The following is a 17067-nucleotide window of genomic DNA, read 5'->3' as shown; positions in this document are numbered from 1 at the left end:
TAATTGATTACATGACTGATATCTATAAAATCACATGCAGAAAAAATTTATATAAAAAGCTAGGCCAAGACAGGTATTCTTAAGTAAATCTTAGAATGCTAGAATTGGTAGGGACAGTAGTATTAGAAGCTTAAGGAAAGCAGGTTTAAAAAATAAAAGATATAAAATATTAATACAGTGGACAGCAACCTTTAGCTCATTATTCAAAGAGGTAATATAAATTGAAAACAGATTAGGTAAATTAATGTAGGTATGTCAGATCCAAGCAGCTGTCAAAGAAAAGTAGCAGATTTCAGATGTTATCAGGCCTTACTTTTTTTTTCTAACTTTTTTTTTTACGTGTGAAATAAAACATATATACAAAAAAGCAATACATTCCCAAGTACATTTTAACAAGTAGTTAAAGAACAGATTTTAAAGTTTGGTATGAGTTACAGGTTTTTCATTTTTTCTTCTCACTGCTCCAGGGCACTGGAGATCAACAGAAATATCAATATAATAATTCAGCAGTCATACTCATTTAGATCCTATCTTCTGTTATACTTCTCCTTCTCTTTAAATAACATATATACATAAAAGCAATAAATATCAAAGTACATCACCACAATTAGTTGTAGAACAGACTTCAGAGTTTGGTATAGGTTTCAGTTCCACAATTTTAGGTTTTTATTTCTAGCTGCTCTAAGGTACTGGAGGCTAAAAGAAATATCAGTATAATGATTCCACACTCACACTCATTTGTTAAACCCTACCTTTTCTGTATAACTCCACCATCACCTTTGATCTTTCTCTTTAGGGGTATTTGGGCTATGCCCATTCTAACTTTTTCATGTTGGAAGGGGCTGTCATTAATATGGGATAGGGGATGGAACTAGCTGATGTTCTGGAAGGGCTGGCCCATCTTCATTTCAGGACTTATCTGGTCCAGGGACTCATCTGGAGGTTGTAGGTTTTGGAAAGTTACCCTAGTGCATGGAAACTTTGTAGAATCTTATATAATGCCCTAGGTATTCTTTAGGATTGGCTGGAATGCTTTTGGTTGGGGGTTGACAAGTTATGATAGGTTGCAATGTCTAACTGAAGCATGCATAAGAGTGACCTCCAGTGTAGCCTCCCAACAATATTTGAATGCTCTCAGTCACTTATAACTTATTTGTTACACTTCTTTTCCCTCTTTTTGTCAGGATGGCAGTGTTGATCCCACAGTACCAGGGCCAATTACATCCCTGGGACTCATCTCCCACGCTGTCAGGGAGACTTTCATCCCTAGATGTTATGTCCCACGTAGGGAGGAAGGCAATGATTTCACATGTAGAGTTGGGCTTAAAGAGAGAGGCCACATCCGAGCAACAAAAAAGGTCTTCTGGAGGTGACTTTTAGGAATATGTATAGGTAGGCTAAGCTTCTCTGCTACATACATAAGCTTCACAAGAGCAAGCCTCAAGATCAAGGGCTTGGCCTATTGATTTGGGTGTCCCTGATGTTTGGTACAGTATCCAGGGTTTCCCCAATGGTAAAATTTCTAGTTCCATGATTTTTCTCCCTTCCCTCAAGGGACTTTGCCAATACTTTTTGATTATCTGCTTAATATACTCTGGGATGTATCCAGACATTACATTAAGCTATTCAGAATTGAAGCCCTCCTTCTTTTTCTGGGCTCCCTGTGTTTGGATTGTTTTAATGATCTATTGAAACAGGTTGAGTTAGATTATGTGCTATAGAAAATTTAGGTTCTGGACATAATAAACTTTCTTCCTTTGGTCTCAAAGAGTCAGTGAAGTTCTAAAATACAGGCAATGCCTTCCTTACCCCTGTATTCTGAATTATCTTAATCTCACCCCAGTCAGTTTCATTCTTATCTCTAAATACCGGTTATACACATATAAAACAGCCCTCAAAATCCAGAAAAAAATTGCCACTCTAGACCAAATGTGACAGCTATAAGAGCTTATAATCTAGGCCCCAGTTTTCTTACAAGTATTTTCTAAACGAAATCATACAATATTTGCTCTTTTGTTTCTGGCTTATTTTGCCTCACTAAATGTCCCACAGGTTCATTCACATCATTGCATGCCTCACAACTTCGTTCCTTTTTGTAGCAGCATCAGGTTATTTCATATGTTTACTCAGGCCTTACTTTCTACTTTTCTTTCATTCTATACAACATGGCCAGATCACTTAGTGACTTCACAGTTTATGTAAAATGAAGTCTGAGTTCCTCTGGTTTTGCAAGGGCCTCATTCACTAAACAATCCCATCCTCCTTCACTCCCCCCTCATGCACAGTAAACTCCAGCCAAACTTAACTCCTGCCATTTTTCCTTCTTCTTGCTCTTCTTTCCACTCACATGCCCGTCCCACCACTGCCACAGATCAACACCCTTCCTATTCTTGAGTCCCAACTCAGATGTCAACTTCTATTTGAAATTTCCTCTAGTCTTTCCCTTAAATTTCCTTAGCATCTTGTTCATTCATAGCAATTATTTTTGTATATTTTTTCCTCTGCTACCTATTTATTCTGCTAAATAACTTCTACTCCAGAACATATTTTTGAATCTCCCTTGTTGTCTGTAGGTGTTCAATAAATTTTTATTAAATGAATGCTTTTGTTCCTGTTGATAAAGTTTCATGAATAATTATTTTCTTTTCTACAGTAACAGATCAAGAGTTAAAGGTTATCTGAGATTAAAAATGACTTATTTGCCTAAAACCAGTGGCTCTGAAGAAGATAACCCAGAACAGGCTGAGGAATTAGAGGTGAGACTTTATAAATATTTTGGTTAAACGAAAAAGGAAATATCTAATTTGTCAATCTACTATACTCTGAAGAAAGAAGAACTTTGTTCAATGAAGTTAGTGTGTGCAATAAAAATTATTTACCTGGAAATTTATTTCACCCAAGCATGCATGCAAGAGGTAATTTCTTACCTCTAAGGATATTTCTGTAGAATGAATGGCCATTATTCGTGGCATTCTTAAAGGTTAGAGGGTAGTGAATACAATGTTTATAAGTGAAAGTATTTATCATAATTGAGTCATTGTTTCTAGTTTTTAAAAATTTTTCTGTAACATTTCAAGTTCCCTTCCATTAAAGGAAGAACACAATTTAGTATTTGTAAGTTAAATACATGGAAATTTTGAGGTTCATCCATAAATTAGGAATTATTTTATGAAATATAATTCCTCGTACTATTCCTGTCAAGGGTGTGTGGGGTGATGCTTGGGGAAGGAGGGAACTGAGAGAAAGAATGGAAGAGAATTCAAGTGATCTAATAAAAGACCATGTTTATTTGGGTCAAGTAGAATTTAACAATTTTCATGGGTGACAGAATGAAAGGAAGTCCAAGACAAGTATTTAGGCAGAGCTGGACACATCTGGGGTAAGTGAAGAAGTCACAGTCAATAAGTATTTGAAATAGAATTGGAGAGGGACTTGGAGCCTGGGAGCTTAGTAGCAAGTTCTGCTACCAGCCAGCTAAATGACCCCATCATTCAGAGAACTTCTCTGCATCTCTTGATGTCTGTTTAGAGAGTGATGAGGTTACCACAGTGACAAGGTTGTACCAGATGACTTCTGGTTTCTTCCACCAGAAAAAGGCATGATTTGAATAGGGGGCAAAAAACTACCTGCTCCTTGAGGTTCCCTGTGGAGGATTATCATCATCGAAAGGTCATGCCATTTATTCAACAACACGTAGAGAAAGTGTATTAGGCACCAATTCCTTTGGAAAGGTCTTTCTGTGCCTTCCTTAACATTTTTGCTTTTTAGACTGATAGTCTGCTTAAATCTCAAACTATAGAGCTGAGGGAGATCTCTGAGGATTCAGGGCTCTTCCTCACATGCCCATATGCCTGAGAAAGTAAGCTCTGGAACAGGCAATAAATTTCCAACAAAGCTTTTTGGGAACTTTTAATGTGCATTAAGAAATTTTTACTTTGTGAGAGAATCTGTAATAACATAAGGGAAAAAAAAACATTTCCCTCTCAAATGATAAGAGTATAAGTAGCTCTTAGTTAGGTGATCGAATAATTTATTATCATCTCTGAAGTCATGCCACTTTTTTGGTTACCTTTGTTTACTTGTTTTTCTCTGATTTATCATATAATATTTTAAATTTTTTAATATGTTTATTGGATAAGAAGTTTTTCTTCCTGGCATTTTGGTACACAGGGCATCTTGCCTAATGGAATTTTGTTTGAAATGAAAGATGTCTGCTGTAAAGAAAGAAAACTATTTATTTAGTGACTTACAAAATTTTTAACAGAATTTCACTATTTAATAACCTACTCCAGATTTTGCCCACACACTTGTATCACAGGTACCCTATTCACAGTTCAGATTCTGTGGGTAGATCTGCTTTACTTCATTTTGTGGTTTCATGTCTCAATGTTTGAATCCCCTCAGAATATACCTTATAATTGAGTAGATGTAAGCATGTAGGAGTTTATTTATGAAAGGCTCTAGGAATTCAAACACACGAATCTGTGTTTATTTATCTTCTGTTTAGCTAATGACCAGAAAAGCCTTCCTTAGTCCTTTGACATCTAGTTTGTGACTGGATATATGAAATTCTATTTTAATAAAAACAATTGCAATTTTGAAATAAGGCTCCCTCTTAGGTAGTTTTTATTCCTTAGTATGTGTATCCATAATAGGTAATTATGTAACATTTTATTTTTATACCTTTGGCAACTTTAGGATTAGTTGTACCTTACAAGATTAACTTTTAATGTCTGTTGTAGCTCTGAATGCTTTCTTTTTTGACTCTGTAAAAATTGCGGACAATATACTTTGAGGTTAATCATTAAGGCTCATTGATACTGAGGAAACTATTTTGTGAATAATTATTAGTTGATGTAGGTTTATTAGAGAGATATCCTAAACCAAAAGTGAAAATTCAAGTCATTCCGTACAATGTTTAAGTATACAGTTATACTTTTTCAGACTTGAAACAGGTTTTTAAAAAAGATCCTTAATCAAATTAGTTTTTTTCTCTTCTTCTTGAATTTACTTCTGGATAGCATAAATTCACTAAGCTGGTCTTTAAGAAAGAAATCATTTCTTTAATTATTATATTTTGTTTAACCCAATTTATCAAAACAATTATTTCAATATAAAATTAATATCAGAGTTATTAAGGAGGTGTTTTACATTCCCTTTTTGTACTAAGTCTTTGAAATTCAGGGTGTATTTTACATTAAAAGCACATTAAGAGAGAAATCTTTTCAAAGAAATTTTAATGCAATAGTCTATTGGTACCATTTTCCCAAGTCTAAATATTATTACAGTCCTTTATAACTATAAATAAAGGATTTTATTAATAAATGTCATTAGTCTACAGAAAAGTAACCAGTGGCCATATTCTACCAAAACCAAAAAAACTTAATCTTTTTTTTCAAGAGTGAAGTATAAAAAACTCAACTCATACGCTCTTGAAATTGAGACTGGAGAAGTAAAATCTGATTCAATATGCATAAGACTAATTTTTAGGTATTCTAAATCCTATATTATGATTATTTAAGAAAAGGGGAAGGAGAAAGAAGTAACAGAAACATAATAGACAGATAGAAAAAGTTAGAGATAAGGAAGAGAATGAAGTTTGGACAATGAAAAGAAACAAAATTAAAGGGAGGTCAGAGGTAAAAAGAAAATGAAGCAGTCATTTCGATTTTCACAAAGAAGAGTGAAAAGAAAGGAAGTCAGTTTTACTTCTCATCCAGTTCCCTTTTCCCAGGATAATTCTTTCTGTCTTTCCCCCCCACCCCCACCCCTTAGTCGGTATCCCTCCCTCTAGAGGCTAACCAGAATAGATCAGCCTTGCTGCAGAACTCCTATCCTTTTCTTCCTGCTGCCTGAAAATAATTCCTTTCCTTCCAACCTCTTCTCCCTAACCCTTCCTTTTCAGGCCCAGCCTTCCAGCATAGTAGAGTTGTCTGTTGTCAGACATCACTGGCCAGCACAAAATAGTCATTTGTTGCTATATCCCCAGTGCCTACAGCAGAAATTCTGTATATATAATGTAACTATCATTTGTCCATTATCAGAGTATCAAATATGTTTCCCAGTTTCTCATTTTTTTTTTTACTTTGTTTCAGCGGATTTTCCTTGTACATATTTGGGATTTTTGTAGTCAATTTTTTTTTTATGCTTTCTGGGTTTGATTTGTTTCACCTCTCGTAGATTTTATTTTTTAAGTCTCCCAAGGTTTGTTCTAGTATTTTTTGGTTTTAGATTTTAATATCTTTATATTGTTCAATATGTAATTTATTCTGGTGTAAGATGTGTGGTAGGGATCCAAATTAATTTTTCTCATGTTGAGTACCATTTTCTGAGAAATATACCCATTATCCTACAGAGTAAAAATGTCTTTATCATATACTAAATTCCTAAAAATGTGGATCTTTTTCTGAACTTTCTAATCCTTTCCATTGAGCAGTCTGTCTACTCATGCACCAGGACCACACTGTTTCAATTATTGTAGTTTGAAACATATTTTATCTGGCAGGTTAATTTTCCCTTGTTACTCTTCTTTACTAGAATTTTGCTGGCTGTTCTTGCTTGTTTGTGTTTCTATCTGAATTGATAATTGGATTGTTCATTATTTTAGAAATTCCTATTGTAGTTTTATTGGAATCTTAGCAAATTTATAGATTAACCTGGGGAGAAATGTCATCTTTTTGAGACTTAATCCTCCTATCCCAGATCATATTATATCTTGCATTCATTCAAAGTCTTCTTTAGTGCCTTTTTTAGAAGCACTTTAAAGTTTACTTCACTAGCATTTTTCTATTTCTATTGTTTTCCTAACCACATGAATACTTAATAGAACTTTTTCCTACTACCTTAGCTTTTATGAGACTTCTTGTTTAAAAAGGTGTCATTAACTCCTTTTCATTTAATTCTTAGTTTACCCTGGTTGAGGCTTTGTGTATATTTGTCCCTTGCTAGTCTCAGAGGAACCAAGCTTTTAATACTTCCTGGTACTTAAAATAAAAATCTTTCTTCCTTTGGCTGTTTCATAGCTATAATTCCTTTCCTTGGTTGAAGAGAATGAGAAAAGTCAGACAAGAGAATTACATAGACTTTTCAATCACTAGACAATTCTTTACTAAATCATTTGCCCTTCTCTCTCGTACCTCTATATATTTGACCTCCAGCTAATGATTTTTTCCAAGTCTCAGGTATTTACGAATCTCCACCGTGCTTTTTCTGTGGGTGAGACAAAGACCAATAAAACATGATCCCTCCCCTTCATTCATTTGCTTTTAATTTAGAGAATTGCCACTGGTTGCACTAATTTAAACTATGCTTCTCAATGTTTTCCAAATATATATCATTAGAGCTTGAAATGTATAGGGTTCTTAGTTGGAATGATGAAATGTTTTGGTGATGGATGTTAGCACACCTTTGTGAATGTGATTAGCAGTACTGAAATTTATGTCTGAATGTGATTAGAGGGAGAAATTTAGATTGTATGTATGGTAACAGAATAATTTTTTTTTTTTAAATCCATGAAACTACACTATACAAAAGTGACCCCTAAGTTAAATCATGGACTATGTTTAATTGTACAATTATGAAAATGTGCTTTCACCAGTTGTAAGAAATGTTCCACATTGATGCAGAGTGTAATAACAGAGTGGCATATGGGAATTCTGTATTTTATGCATAATCGTTTTATAAACCCACAATTTCTGTAATAAAGAAAAGAAAGTTTTTTGCCTTTTTTTTCCTGGTAGATGTGTTAAAGATTTTTGAAAAGTTTTAAAACCATGAACAGTATTTAAATGGTTATCATTTTGCAAGAAGTAAGTCTTCATTATCAGAAAACATTCATACTGTGTTCTTAAAAGTTGTCAATGTGCTAATTCCATCTATGCATAATTTCTAGACCTGAATACACTAAATCTCTTTTTAAATTTTTCTTTAGCATTTAATTTATAAGATCAAAAAATCAAGTATAAACTCTTAATTGTTACTTCTCTGTTTTACAGCCTGGCTGGGTTGTTTTGGACCAACCAGATGCTGCTTGTCATTTGCAGCAGCAACAAGAACCTTCTCCTCTACCTCCGGGATGGGAAGAGAGGCAGGATATCCTTGGAAGGACCTATTATGTAAACCATGAATCTAGAAGAACACAGTGGAAAAGACCAAACCCTCAGTATGTGCTGATGGCGTTCACATTTGTGGTCTGGATATATTTTGACCACTAGTTTTCATTTTGAAGTCATGTCTCAAATGGATTCAAAATTAGTATAAGAATCCATAAACTATAAGAATACCAGATTTTTATGTCACAGGGTTTAAAAAAATGCTATCCCAACTATTTTTTTAAATAATTTTTATAATATCCAAAATTATTTGAAACAAATACCACCCTTTTGTTTTTAATTTATAATAAATTATCAATTATTTATAAGCATCTTTAAGATTATTATGTATCCACAAAAGGTACATTATTCTCTTTAACCTGATTTAGAGTATCTTGGAGATATTTTACAAATTTATTATTAAAATGTAGTAAAAAGTTACTTTCTCCAATATATGCTTACAATAATTTAAATTATTTTAATATATAAAGGACTTAACGTAGGTTTTATGTTAACAAACCATTTAGCAATCTGGTCAGTATGTTCATACTTCCAGTTTGCACAGATTAAGGGCAGAAGGACCTTACAGATACTCTAACTTGTGTCTCTTCAGTGACATTTTTCTTTTATTATTATCAGACTACATACATTTACAAATTCTCCCATTATATGTATTTATTTTCAAAACCCCTTCCCCTGCTCCTTCCATAGAACCTTGTGAAATCTCTTTTATCTTTTTGATGCAGACATACTTTTTCTTTTTTTTATCTACTAAACTTTATAACTTTATATTTTGTGCCTGACATAATAATAGCCCAAGCACTTTCATAGATATTTTCTCTTCTCAAATCCTTCCAAAGCAAATCAATCAGGTTCCTCAAGGCACAGAGGCATTGGTCTCTGTAGAATGATATACAGATGGCAAAACTGAAAACCCTATAAAATTCTGCAAAATTGCCCTGTGCATACCTCCATATCATGGCAAGCCAGACTTGAGCAGAATCACATTTCTTTCAATTGTGGCTAATGTTGTGTTCATCCAATCCAAATCAAGGATTTAGGTTTAAAAAAAAAAAACCCTAAATCATTCCCTGAGAACCATCTGTCAAAATTGTTTTCTCCAGCTACAGTACAGTAAGAAGTGGTCTTCTGACTCTCCTGGGCTTAATAAGCATTAGATAAAGTAACAATAATTACATTACTAGATATTTTAACATCACTTGATCTGATAGCCATGTTTTGTTAAATGCAAATGTTCCTAGTCTAGAATAACTATAACTAATAAATGGCTGGGTAAGGGTGTTCAGACTGATTTATCATACCTTTCGTAAACTCAGAAAAGCCTTTACTATCATCCTTTTTCAGACCAGGCTTATGGCTATAGATGACCAAAACCAGATACCATTTATTCCCTTTTAATTATATAGATATTGTACTATTTTTCATTCTGCCCTCTGCATCCATGCATAGGGAATTCTACCACTGGCTTAATTCTAGAAAATGTTACATGATTCACAAAGATGTCTGTGTGATGCTTAAAGTTTCTCTTTTGTAAACTGTCTGGAGCTATGTTAGATTTTATTCTTATAATAACATGGTAAAATAACAGTGTAATGAAATTATTTATAAAATGGTAATATTCATTCATTTAACAAATATATTTGTTCGCCCATATATGCTGGCTTTGTGCTAAGCACAGTGATGAACTAAAATATCAAAGCCAGGCATGTTTTATACATTTTCACAGAAACTTACTTTAACTCCTTAAGGTACTTTGACGGTACTACTATAGCCACTGCTTAATCTGTTGAAATAGTCTTTGGCCAAAAACAATAATTCTGATTAGATTTAGGTATTTTTTTTAAATGACCACAGAACCTTTAACTCTCAACACATGAATGATGGCTTTTATACTTCCAACATAGGGACAACCTAACAGATGTTGAGAATGGTGACATTCAACTGCAAGCACAGCGTGCCTTTACCACCAGACGGCAAATATCAGAGGAAACAGAAAGTGTTGATAATCGAGACTCTTCTGAGGTACAACTGTCTTGTTCCCATTGATATGTATTATTGCAGTAGATTAAAGGTCCTGTGCCTTAAGCATATTCTGATTGTTTTAGAACTGGGAAATTATAAGAGACGATGAGGCTACCATGTATAGTAATCAAGCCTTCCCATCACCTCCACCATCAACTATCTGGGATGTTCAGACCCATCTTGCTGAAGAATTGAATGCCAGACTCACTACTTGTGCAAATTCAGCCACCAGCCAGCCAGTATCCAGCTCAGTAAGATGCTTTTAGATTTTATTATGGCTTCAGGATTTTATATTACATATATTATTCCATTTAATAAGTGTTATTTTGCATAAAGTTGTCTTAAATGGCATGTAATAATGTGTTAGGGACTTTTGAACTTTACAGTGTGGTGACTTTTTCACATATTCCTACTGATAGAATGGAGTAGAGTCATTGTATTCAAAATGTCCATCGTGTCAATACCCTTCAGTCAAAGATAATCAGCAACACACCTATAATTGAGTAAGTCGAATTTATTACTCATTTCAGCAAGAGAGAACACACACTCTGGGGAACTGGGGTATATCAGTAAGAAAGTATTAGAAAAATTTAGGATTTCGACTCTAATTAGGCAAGTGATTCTGAGGAGAGTTTAAGGAAACACGGCTTTGTTCTGGATTGGATGCTTTCTGGCCATCTCAGTTTTATCTGTAGTAAGGCTAAAGCTGGTAATGAAGCAGCAGCCACTCATATTAGCCAGTATAGAGAAATATTTGGTATTTTGTAACTTAGACAATATTCGTGTTTTATCTGTTTAAACTTGATTACAGAGTGGCCTTGTTCTTCTCTTGATCTGTCACAGCCAAGGAATGGCCTTTTCTGCTGTTGATATTCTGAGAAATTGTTTACATTCAACAGGAGAACACCAAGGCCTAGCTGGTAGCACCAGACCAGCTCCTGGATGTCAGGAGCTGCTTTTCTCCTTCTCAATTATAATGTTGTTTTAAGGTTATGTCACAGATGTCACCAACCCAAATGTGTGAATTAGAACTGAACAAAGAAGGATATAGATGACATTCTCACCCCTACAACCACTATAAAAATTGCTGCCCTTGGGATTCAGAAGAAAGTATTCCCAGCATTCAATACTATGGTGAGAACTTGGTGGCTAACTCTAATTTGTAACATCAAGGCAGCTCTTTCAGTAGAAGACATAGATTATTCTCTGAGGATGCCATGGTCATTTCTCAGTGGGGTTCCCTTGCCTTTTATTCATTCATTAAATATTTAATGAGGGCTGATTATATGCCTACTTACTTACAGAACAGTAAACAAAACAAAGTTCCTGCCCTCGTGGAACAATGTACAAACTCTGGCCCAAAATTCAGCCTACTACCTGTTATTGTAAATAAAGGTTCATTGGTACATGGCCATGTGCATTTGTTTGCATATTGTCTATGGCTGATTTCATACTCCATTGACAGAGCTGAGTAGTTAGAACAGACTGAGTGACTCACAAAGCCTGGACCTCTACAGAAAAAAATTGTCCACTTCTGTTCTAGCACCTCTTCAAGAAGCTTCAGTGCAGACATTTCTATGTGAATACATTTGAATATCCAAAGCAAATCTGCCTGCTTGCCTCTCTTCCTCCATCTGTCTATTCTGGCTTCCATTCATTCTTTCATTTTATTCCCAGAGTGATGGGTAAGGTCAGTCAAAGGTCTTAAAGAATAAGCTATATTCATTTGCTGGTGATAAATCACATAGGATCCTATTCTTTTTTCTTCTTCTTGTTTTTTAATTATAAAAGTAACACATGATATCCATACAGTGGAATATAATGCAGCCATTTGAAAAGAGTGAGATAGCTTTGAACACATATGTTGTATAGAATAATCTCTAAGAGATATTGGTAAACGATACAAGACAAGGTACAGAATGGTGTGTTTGTAAAGCTGCCATTTATGTGTATAAATGATAGATAATAAATATATGTATGATATTTCTTGAGAACTAAAACAAGAAACTGGTAACATTGCTTGTCTCTTAAGAGAGAAACAGGGTGAGCAGGACATATATCCTTTGCACCTTTTGAATTTTATACCATGCACATATGTTACCTATTTAAAAAATTGTTTATTTTTAAAGTATCATATGCCAATAGTTAAAATTTGAAACAACATTAAAGTAAAATTTAATTGAAATTAAATCTTCATCATACCTGTACAATATACTCCCTCTATCATTATTAATGATTTGGCATCTATTGTCCAAAACAGTTTCTATATATTCATAAACATGCTTTCATACACATATAAGTGTGTATAATTTTTTAACCTGAAATAATTTTATACATTCTTTTTTGGCACCTTGCTGTTTTCACTTACAGTGTCTTAGATATTGGACCATTTTAGCAAAAACAGATGTACTCCTTTTAAAATAACCATCAAATTCTGCAATATTACATAGTACAATTAATTAGCCCTTAAGATGTTTAATCAGTCTCTTGTTGATTGATTTTATACTGTTTATAATTATTTGTTCTTATAAACAATACTGAAGTAAATGTTCTGATTTAACTTATATGCCTTTTATAGATTTTGGTATCATTAAATAACAAAACTAAGATATTTCAGTTAGTGACAACAGCATGTAATAGAGGCACAAGGAAAGGAAGAATATGGGATTTCCAGGAAACAAGTATTTGAATGTCCTGAGGGTCATTTGTGAGGTGGGGCTAGAGCAGTATGGAAGAACCGGGTCTTAAAACTGATCAAGTATTGTGTTCTGCACTATTGATTTTATTGTAGTGACTGTAAGAAGTCACTACTTTTAGCTAAAGAATGCGATGACTAGGTTACATTTTTAGAAAGCCCTTTGGCTATAGCATGCTGTATGGAGAATGGAATTAAGGAAATGAGACTTGTAGCAGGGAGAACTATTAGGATGTGGTTGCAGTAAAAATCAAGGGGACAAATGATGAAGACTTGAACTAAACTAGTCACCACTGTGGGAGGAGGGGTATATTTGAGAACTAATAAAGAAATAGAATGAATAGACCTGGTATCTGGCTGACTGTAAGGGTCAAGAGGAAGAGAAAAATCAAGTGATATCTGATTTGGGCAGCTGCTGGGCTCAAGCACTGCTGACTGAAATGAGGAATAGAGAAGGAACAGGTTGGAGTGAATGGGGATGGGGAAAAAGCAAATGTAATTTTGGACACAGTGAGGGGGTTAGCTGTTAGACATTCAAGAGAAAGCATCCAGGAGACAGTTTAGAACTTGAGGGAGAAGCACAAGCTGGAAGTTGGAAGACATCAGCCCCTGGGAGGCACTGAGAGTGCTGAGTGCCTTCACAGCAGTCTCAAAGTCATTTCTCAGCTACTTTTCTTTCTTTGGCCCCATTGTATCCACCCCCCTTTGCCTTATCTGCCATGCAAAGATAAGTCAAAAGACCTAAAGTTATTATCTTTTCTTTTACAAGAATCATTCCAGCAGAAGAGGCAGCTTACGAGCCTATACTTTTGAGGAACAACCTACACTTCCTGTGGTAAGTTTTATCCTCTTCCCTCAATAATTAATAAAAATATAAAACTCAGCAACTTTATTCTTTTTTTAATTCTGAGTATAAAAGTTTGACTGCCAGGCAGGGAATTTAGCATAGAATTAGGCTATAGGGAGGTGATGCTTCCAGGAAAGGCAAATGGGGAAGGACCTTTAAAGACAAACTCAGAGAAGTATTTCATATTAAGAATTCCAAGTCTCTGAGTGCTAGTGACTTTGGGTGACAATGTGGGCTTGTTGTTGCGCACAGTGCTGGCTGGAGGAGGTCTGCTGCATTCAGCATACAATTCAGGATCTTGGTGTCTAACTGCCTCTGCTTTGTACAAGGCTCATGGCCTCTAGAGGCCATTTCTTCTCTGTTTGTGAAGTATGCAAGTCAGGTTTGGTCACCCAGTCAGGTGTGCACTGATGTCAGCAGGCTTAGTGACTAGGTCAGAGCTGATCAGTCCCCAGTCCTCTCTTCCCTTCAATCTTACATCAGAAGTCTACAAAGACCTTCTGCTATTCCCAGCCATGGCCTTCACTGGCCTTAAGATTTACCCATGCTGTTGCATGACCTCCCTTTTCGTCTTCTAATATCCACCCTCTTCTTGTGTCAACTCTCATTACTCTGAGTTTGTCACTTCTTTACCAGGCCCCCACTTATTTTTTAAGCCAAATTAAAACTCCCAGCCTCTTCCACCTATCCTTTTCTTTATCCGCCCATAGAAACCTCCGGACTTCATTCCTCTTGGTGCTCTTTCCTCCAAACAGACTGTTCCCATGTGCTGATTGTCTCCCTGTTGCATATTCCATTTCCCTACTTAGAATGAGCTCTTACTCTTTTTAACCAAATATTCATAATTTTAAATGGCAATCTATACATTAATTTTGAAAGGTGGGGCATGTTTTTGCTATTATGGAGGTTCTAGCCCAGGTGTGCAGAAATTTGACCCAAGAGTGGCTCATCTATCTGAGAAGATGGTCCCATACAGAGGAAGGAAGGGCCCCACCTATAGAATCAGTTGGCCCAGTCAATACTGACCATCAACAAGAGGGTAATGCCATAGAAAGATTGGCCTCACCAGCCTTACTCTTGCTTACTGTCACTTGTCTGGCCTTCTCCATTAGACTGGAACATGCTTAAGAAGAGATCCATGTTATTTCTCCCATGTACCTTATAATATTCTCCAAACAGTGAAAATATTGAATTTCTATTAACAGACACACATTCATCCAAAAAACAACATGTACAGTGGACATATGTGTAGAAAAATCTAGTGATGATTTATATTTTAAGTAGTGGAAAATTTTGCTCATGTCTTTTCTTCTCAATATATTGATTTTTTTACAGCTTAATAATTTTCATGGTATAAAATTCACCCATTTTTAAGTGTACAATTCAGTGAGTTGTAGTAAATTTATGCAGTTGTACAACCATTACCACAATCAGGTTTAAGAATCCTTCCATCACACCAAAAAGTTCTCTCCTTGCCCTTTGTAGTCAGTCCCAACTTTATTCTCAGCTCCAGGCTCATTTACTTTCTGTTGCTATAGGTTTGCTTTTTCTGGAAATTTCATATGAATGGAATCATATAGCATATAGCATATAATATGTTCTGTCTGACATCTTTCCCTTACGATGATGTTTTTGAGACTTATCCATGTTGTTGCATGTCTTAATATTTTGTGGTATTCCATTTTGGTGAGATTTACCTACTACATTTTGTTTATCCATTCCAATTGTCCAGCTAACAGATAGACATTTGTAAAAGTAAGCAGTTTTAATTCTGTCATTTTGTAGTCTGATAGATCTTTATAACTGACGATAAAATACATCCAGCTCCTGTGGAACTAGTGGACAGACTGGTGGTGATGGTTTTATGTTGTAAGACATTTTCAGGAGCCAAGCCAAGCCTTGAGAGTCTAATCTGATTCAGAATAGATTCTTCAAGGAAGACCAAACTGGGGACTGTTTTAGGTAAACCTTGAAATGACTAGATCTCTCTTTGTTCGTAATAAAGAGTATCTCCACAATCCTTAGAGAAACAAGCCAAGGGTAACTTAGGAGATGGTACATATGTGTGATAATTTCTGTAGTTAGACCACCTGGGTTCATATTCAACTCCATTTCTTACTAGCAGTGTATCTGAAGGCAAATTACTTCAATTTTATAAGCTTCCGTTCCTCATCAGTAAAATAGACCAATAGGAGTGATCTCATTAAAATTCGTGTAGGGGTTAAGTGACACAATCTGTGGTATGTGGCTATTGTCATCCTGTTTTATTATTGTTAGAACTCATCATTATTGTCTGTCTTTTCAAGTGAAATGTTGTACACTTTATTTCATACACTTTAAAATGTGATTTAAAACACAGTTCATTTTAAAGACAACTAGAAACAAAGAAAGGATGTGGTCCTTTTTAAAGGATTCTTTCTTATTACCATTTAGCTCTCCTATTACTCTTCACTTTAGCTTTTGCCTACTTCATCTGGATTACCACCAGGTTGGGAAGAAAAACAAGATGAAAGAGGAAGATCATATTATGTAGATCACAATTCCAGAACTACTACCTGGACAAAACCCACTGTACAGGTACCCTACGGGTTATCTATTAACTTGTTTTCTTACAGGATTTATACCTTCATGTTTCTGTGGAAGCTGTCATATCACTCTGCAGTATATACTTGAGGCTTCTACCATCTCCGTATTGTTTATTCTCTGACATTGGTGCTAAACATCTACCATTTCCTGTGGATCTCTAATATACATGAATTATCACTTGTTATTATATAAAAGAAGTCTAAATGGGAATAAGAGGGCAAGTAAATAATCTAGTCCATTGGGTGATTTTTTTTTAATTTGAATGCTTAAGATCATTATTTTGCTAAAAGATAACCATAGTGATCAATATGTGTTAAAGAATTTGTGATGATGACACTCTGTCTTGGCAATAGTGCATGCCTCTTGTAATATTTCCTTTTAAATGTTTAGCAAAATATTTTATCATTTCTCTATTTTGAGAAGCAAAGCAAAGCAAAGTATAAAAGAATAATACAGCAAATATTCATATTATTAATAAAATTAACCACCATTAAAAATTATAATATTTGTTCCAAGATATTTTATTTAAAAAAATAAAATATTACTGATAAAGCTAAATTCTTTCAGCCAAGCTCTTGGTCCCATTATCCAGGGGTACCCATCATCTTGAGTTATGTGTTCTTCCCGCCTATTTTATATACTTATTTAGAGAGCTAAAAAATATCCATTATTGTTTATATGTGTCTGTTTTAAAATTTGCATAGATAATATGTTGCATATGTTATTAGCCATCTTTTTCACTCAACAGTATTTTGAAACCTACTTATGTTGTTACATATAGATTTAGTTTGTTCCTTTTAACTACT

At 34.8% G+C, this 17067-nt stretch overlaps 1 protein-coding gene and 1 long non-coding RNA gene across 8 annotated transcripts in view; one reads left to right on the top strand and one right to left on the bottom strand.

Moving 5' to 3' along the window:
* The window catches only part of LOC143656156 (uncharacterized), a 128382-nt gene that overhangs the window by 56339 nt on the left and 54976 nt on the right, over window positions 1-17067 (bottom strand). The window lies entirely within an intron of this gene.
* NEDD4 (NEDD4 E3 ubiquitin protein ligase) overlaps window positions 1-17067 on the top strand; it is a 259864-nt gene that overhangs the window by 222025 nt on the left and 20772 nt on the right. For 6 of the 7 annotated variants that reach the window (XM_077127990.1, XM_077127991.1, XM_077127989.1 and 3 more), the window contains 6 exons: window positions 2654-2756; window positions 7995-8161; window positions 10016-10133; window positions 10217-10384; window positions 13598-13663; window positions 16133-16252. In XM_077127990.1, coding sequence (XP_076984105.1) covers window positions 2654-2756; window positions 7995-8161; window positions 10016-10133; window positions 10217-10384; window positions 13598-13663; window positions 16133-16252 — 742 coding nt within the window. The remainder of the gene's footprint in view (window positions 1-2653; window positions 2757-7994; window positions 8162-10015; window positions 10134-10216; window positions 10385-13597; window positions 13664-16132; window positions 16253-17067) is intronic. The other variant, XM_077127988.1, reaches the window with a different exon arrangement.

Source organism: Tamandua tetradactyla, chromosome 14 (genome assembly GCF_023851605.1).
Source record: "Tamandua tetradactyla isolate mTamTet1 chromosome 14, mTamTet1.pri, whole genome shotgun sequence".
In the NCBI taxonomy this organism is placed as follows: domain Eukaryota; kingdom Metazoa; phylum Chordata; class Mammalia; order Pilosa; family Myrmecophagidae; genus Tamandua; species Tamandua tetradactyla.
Note: the sequence above shows the minus strand (reverse complement) of the source record. Positions and strands in the feature narration are given on the sequence as shown.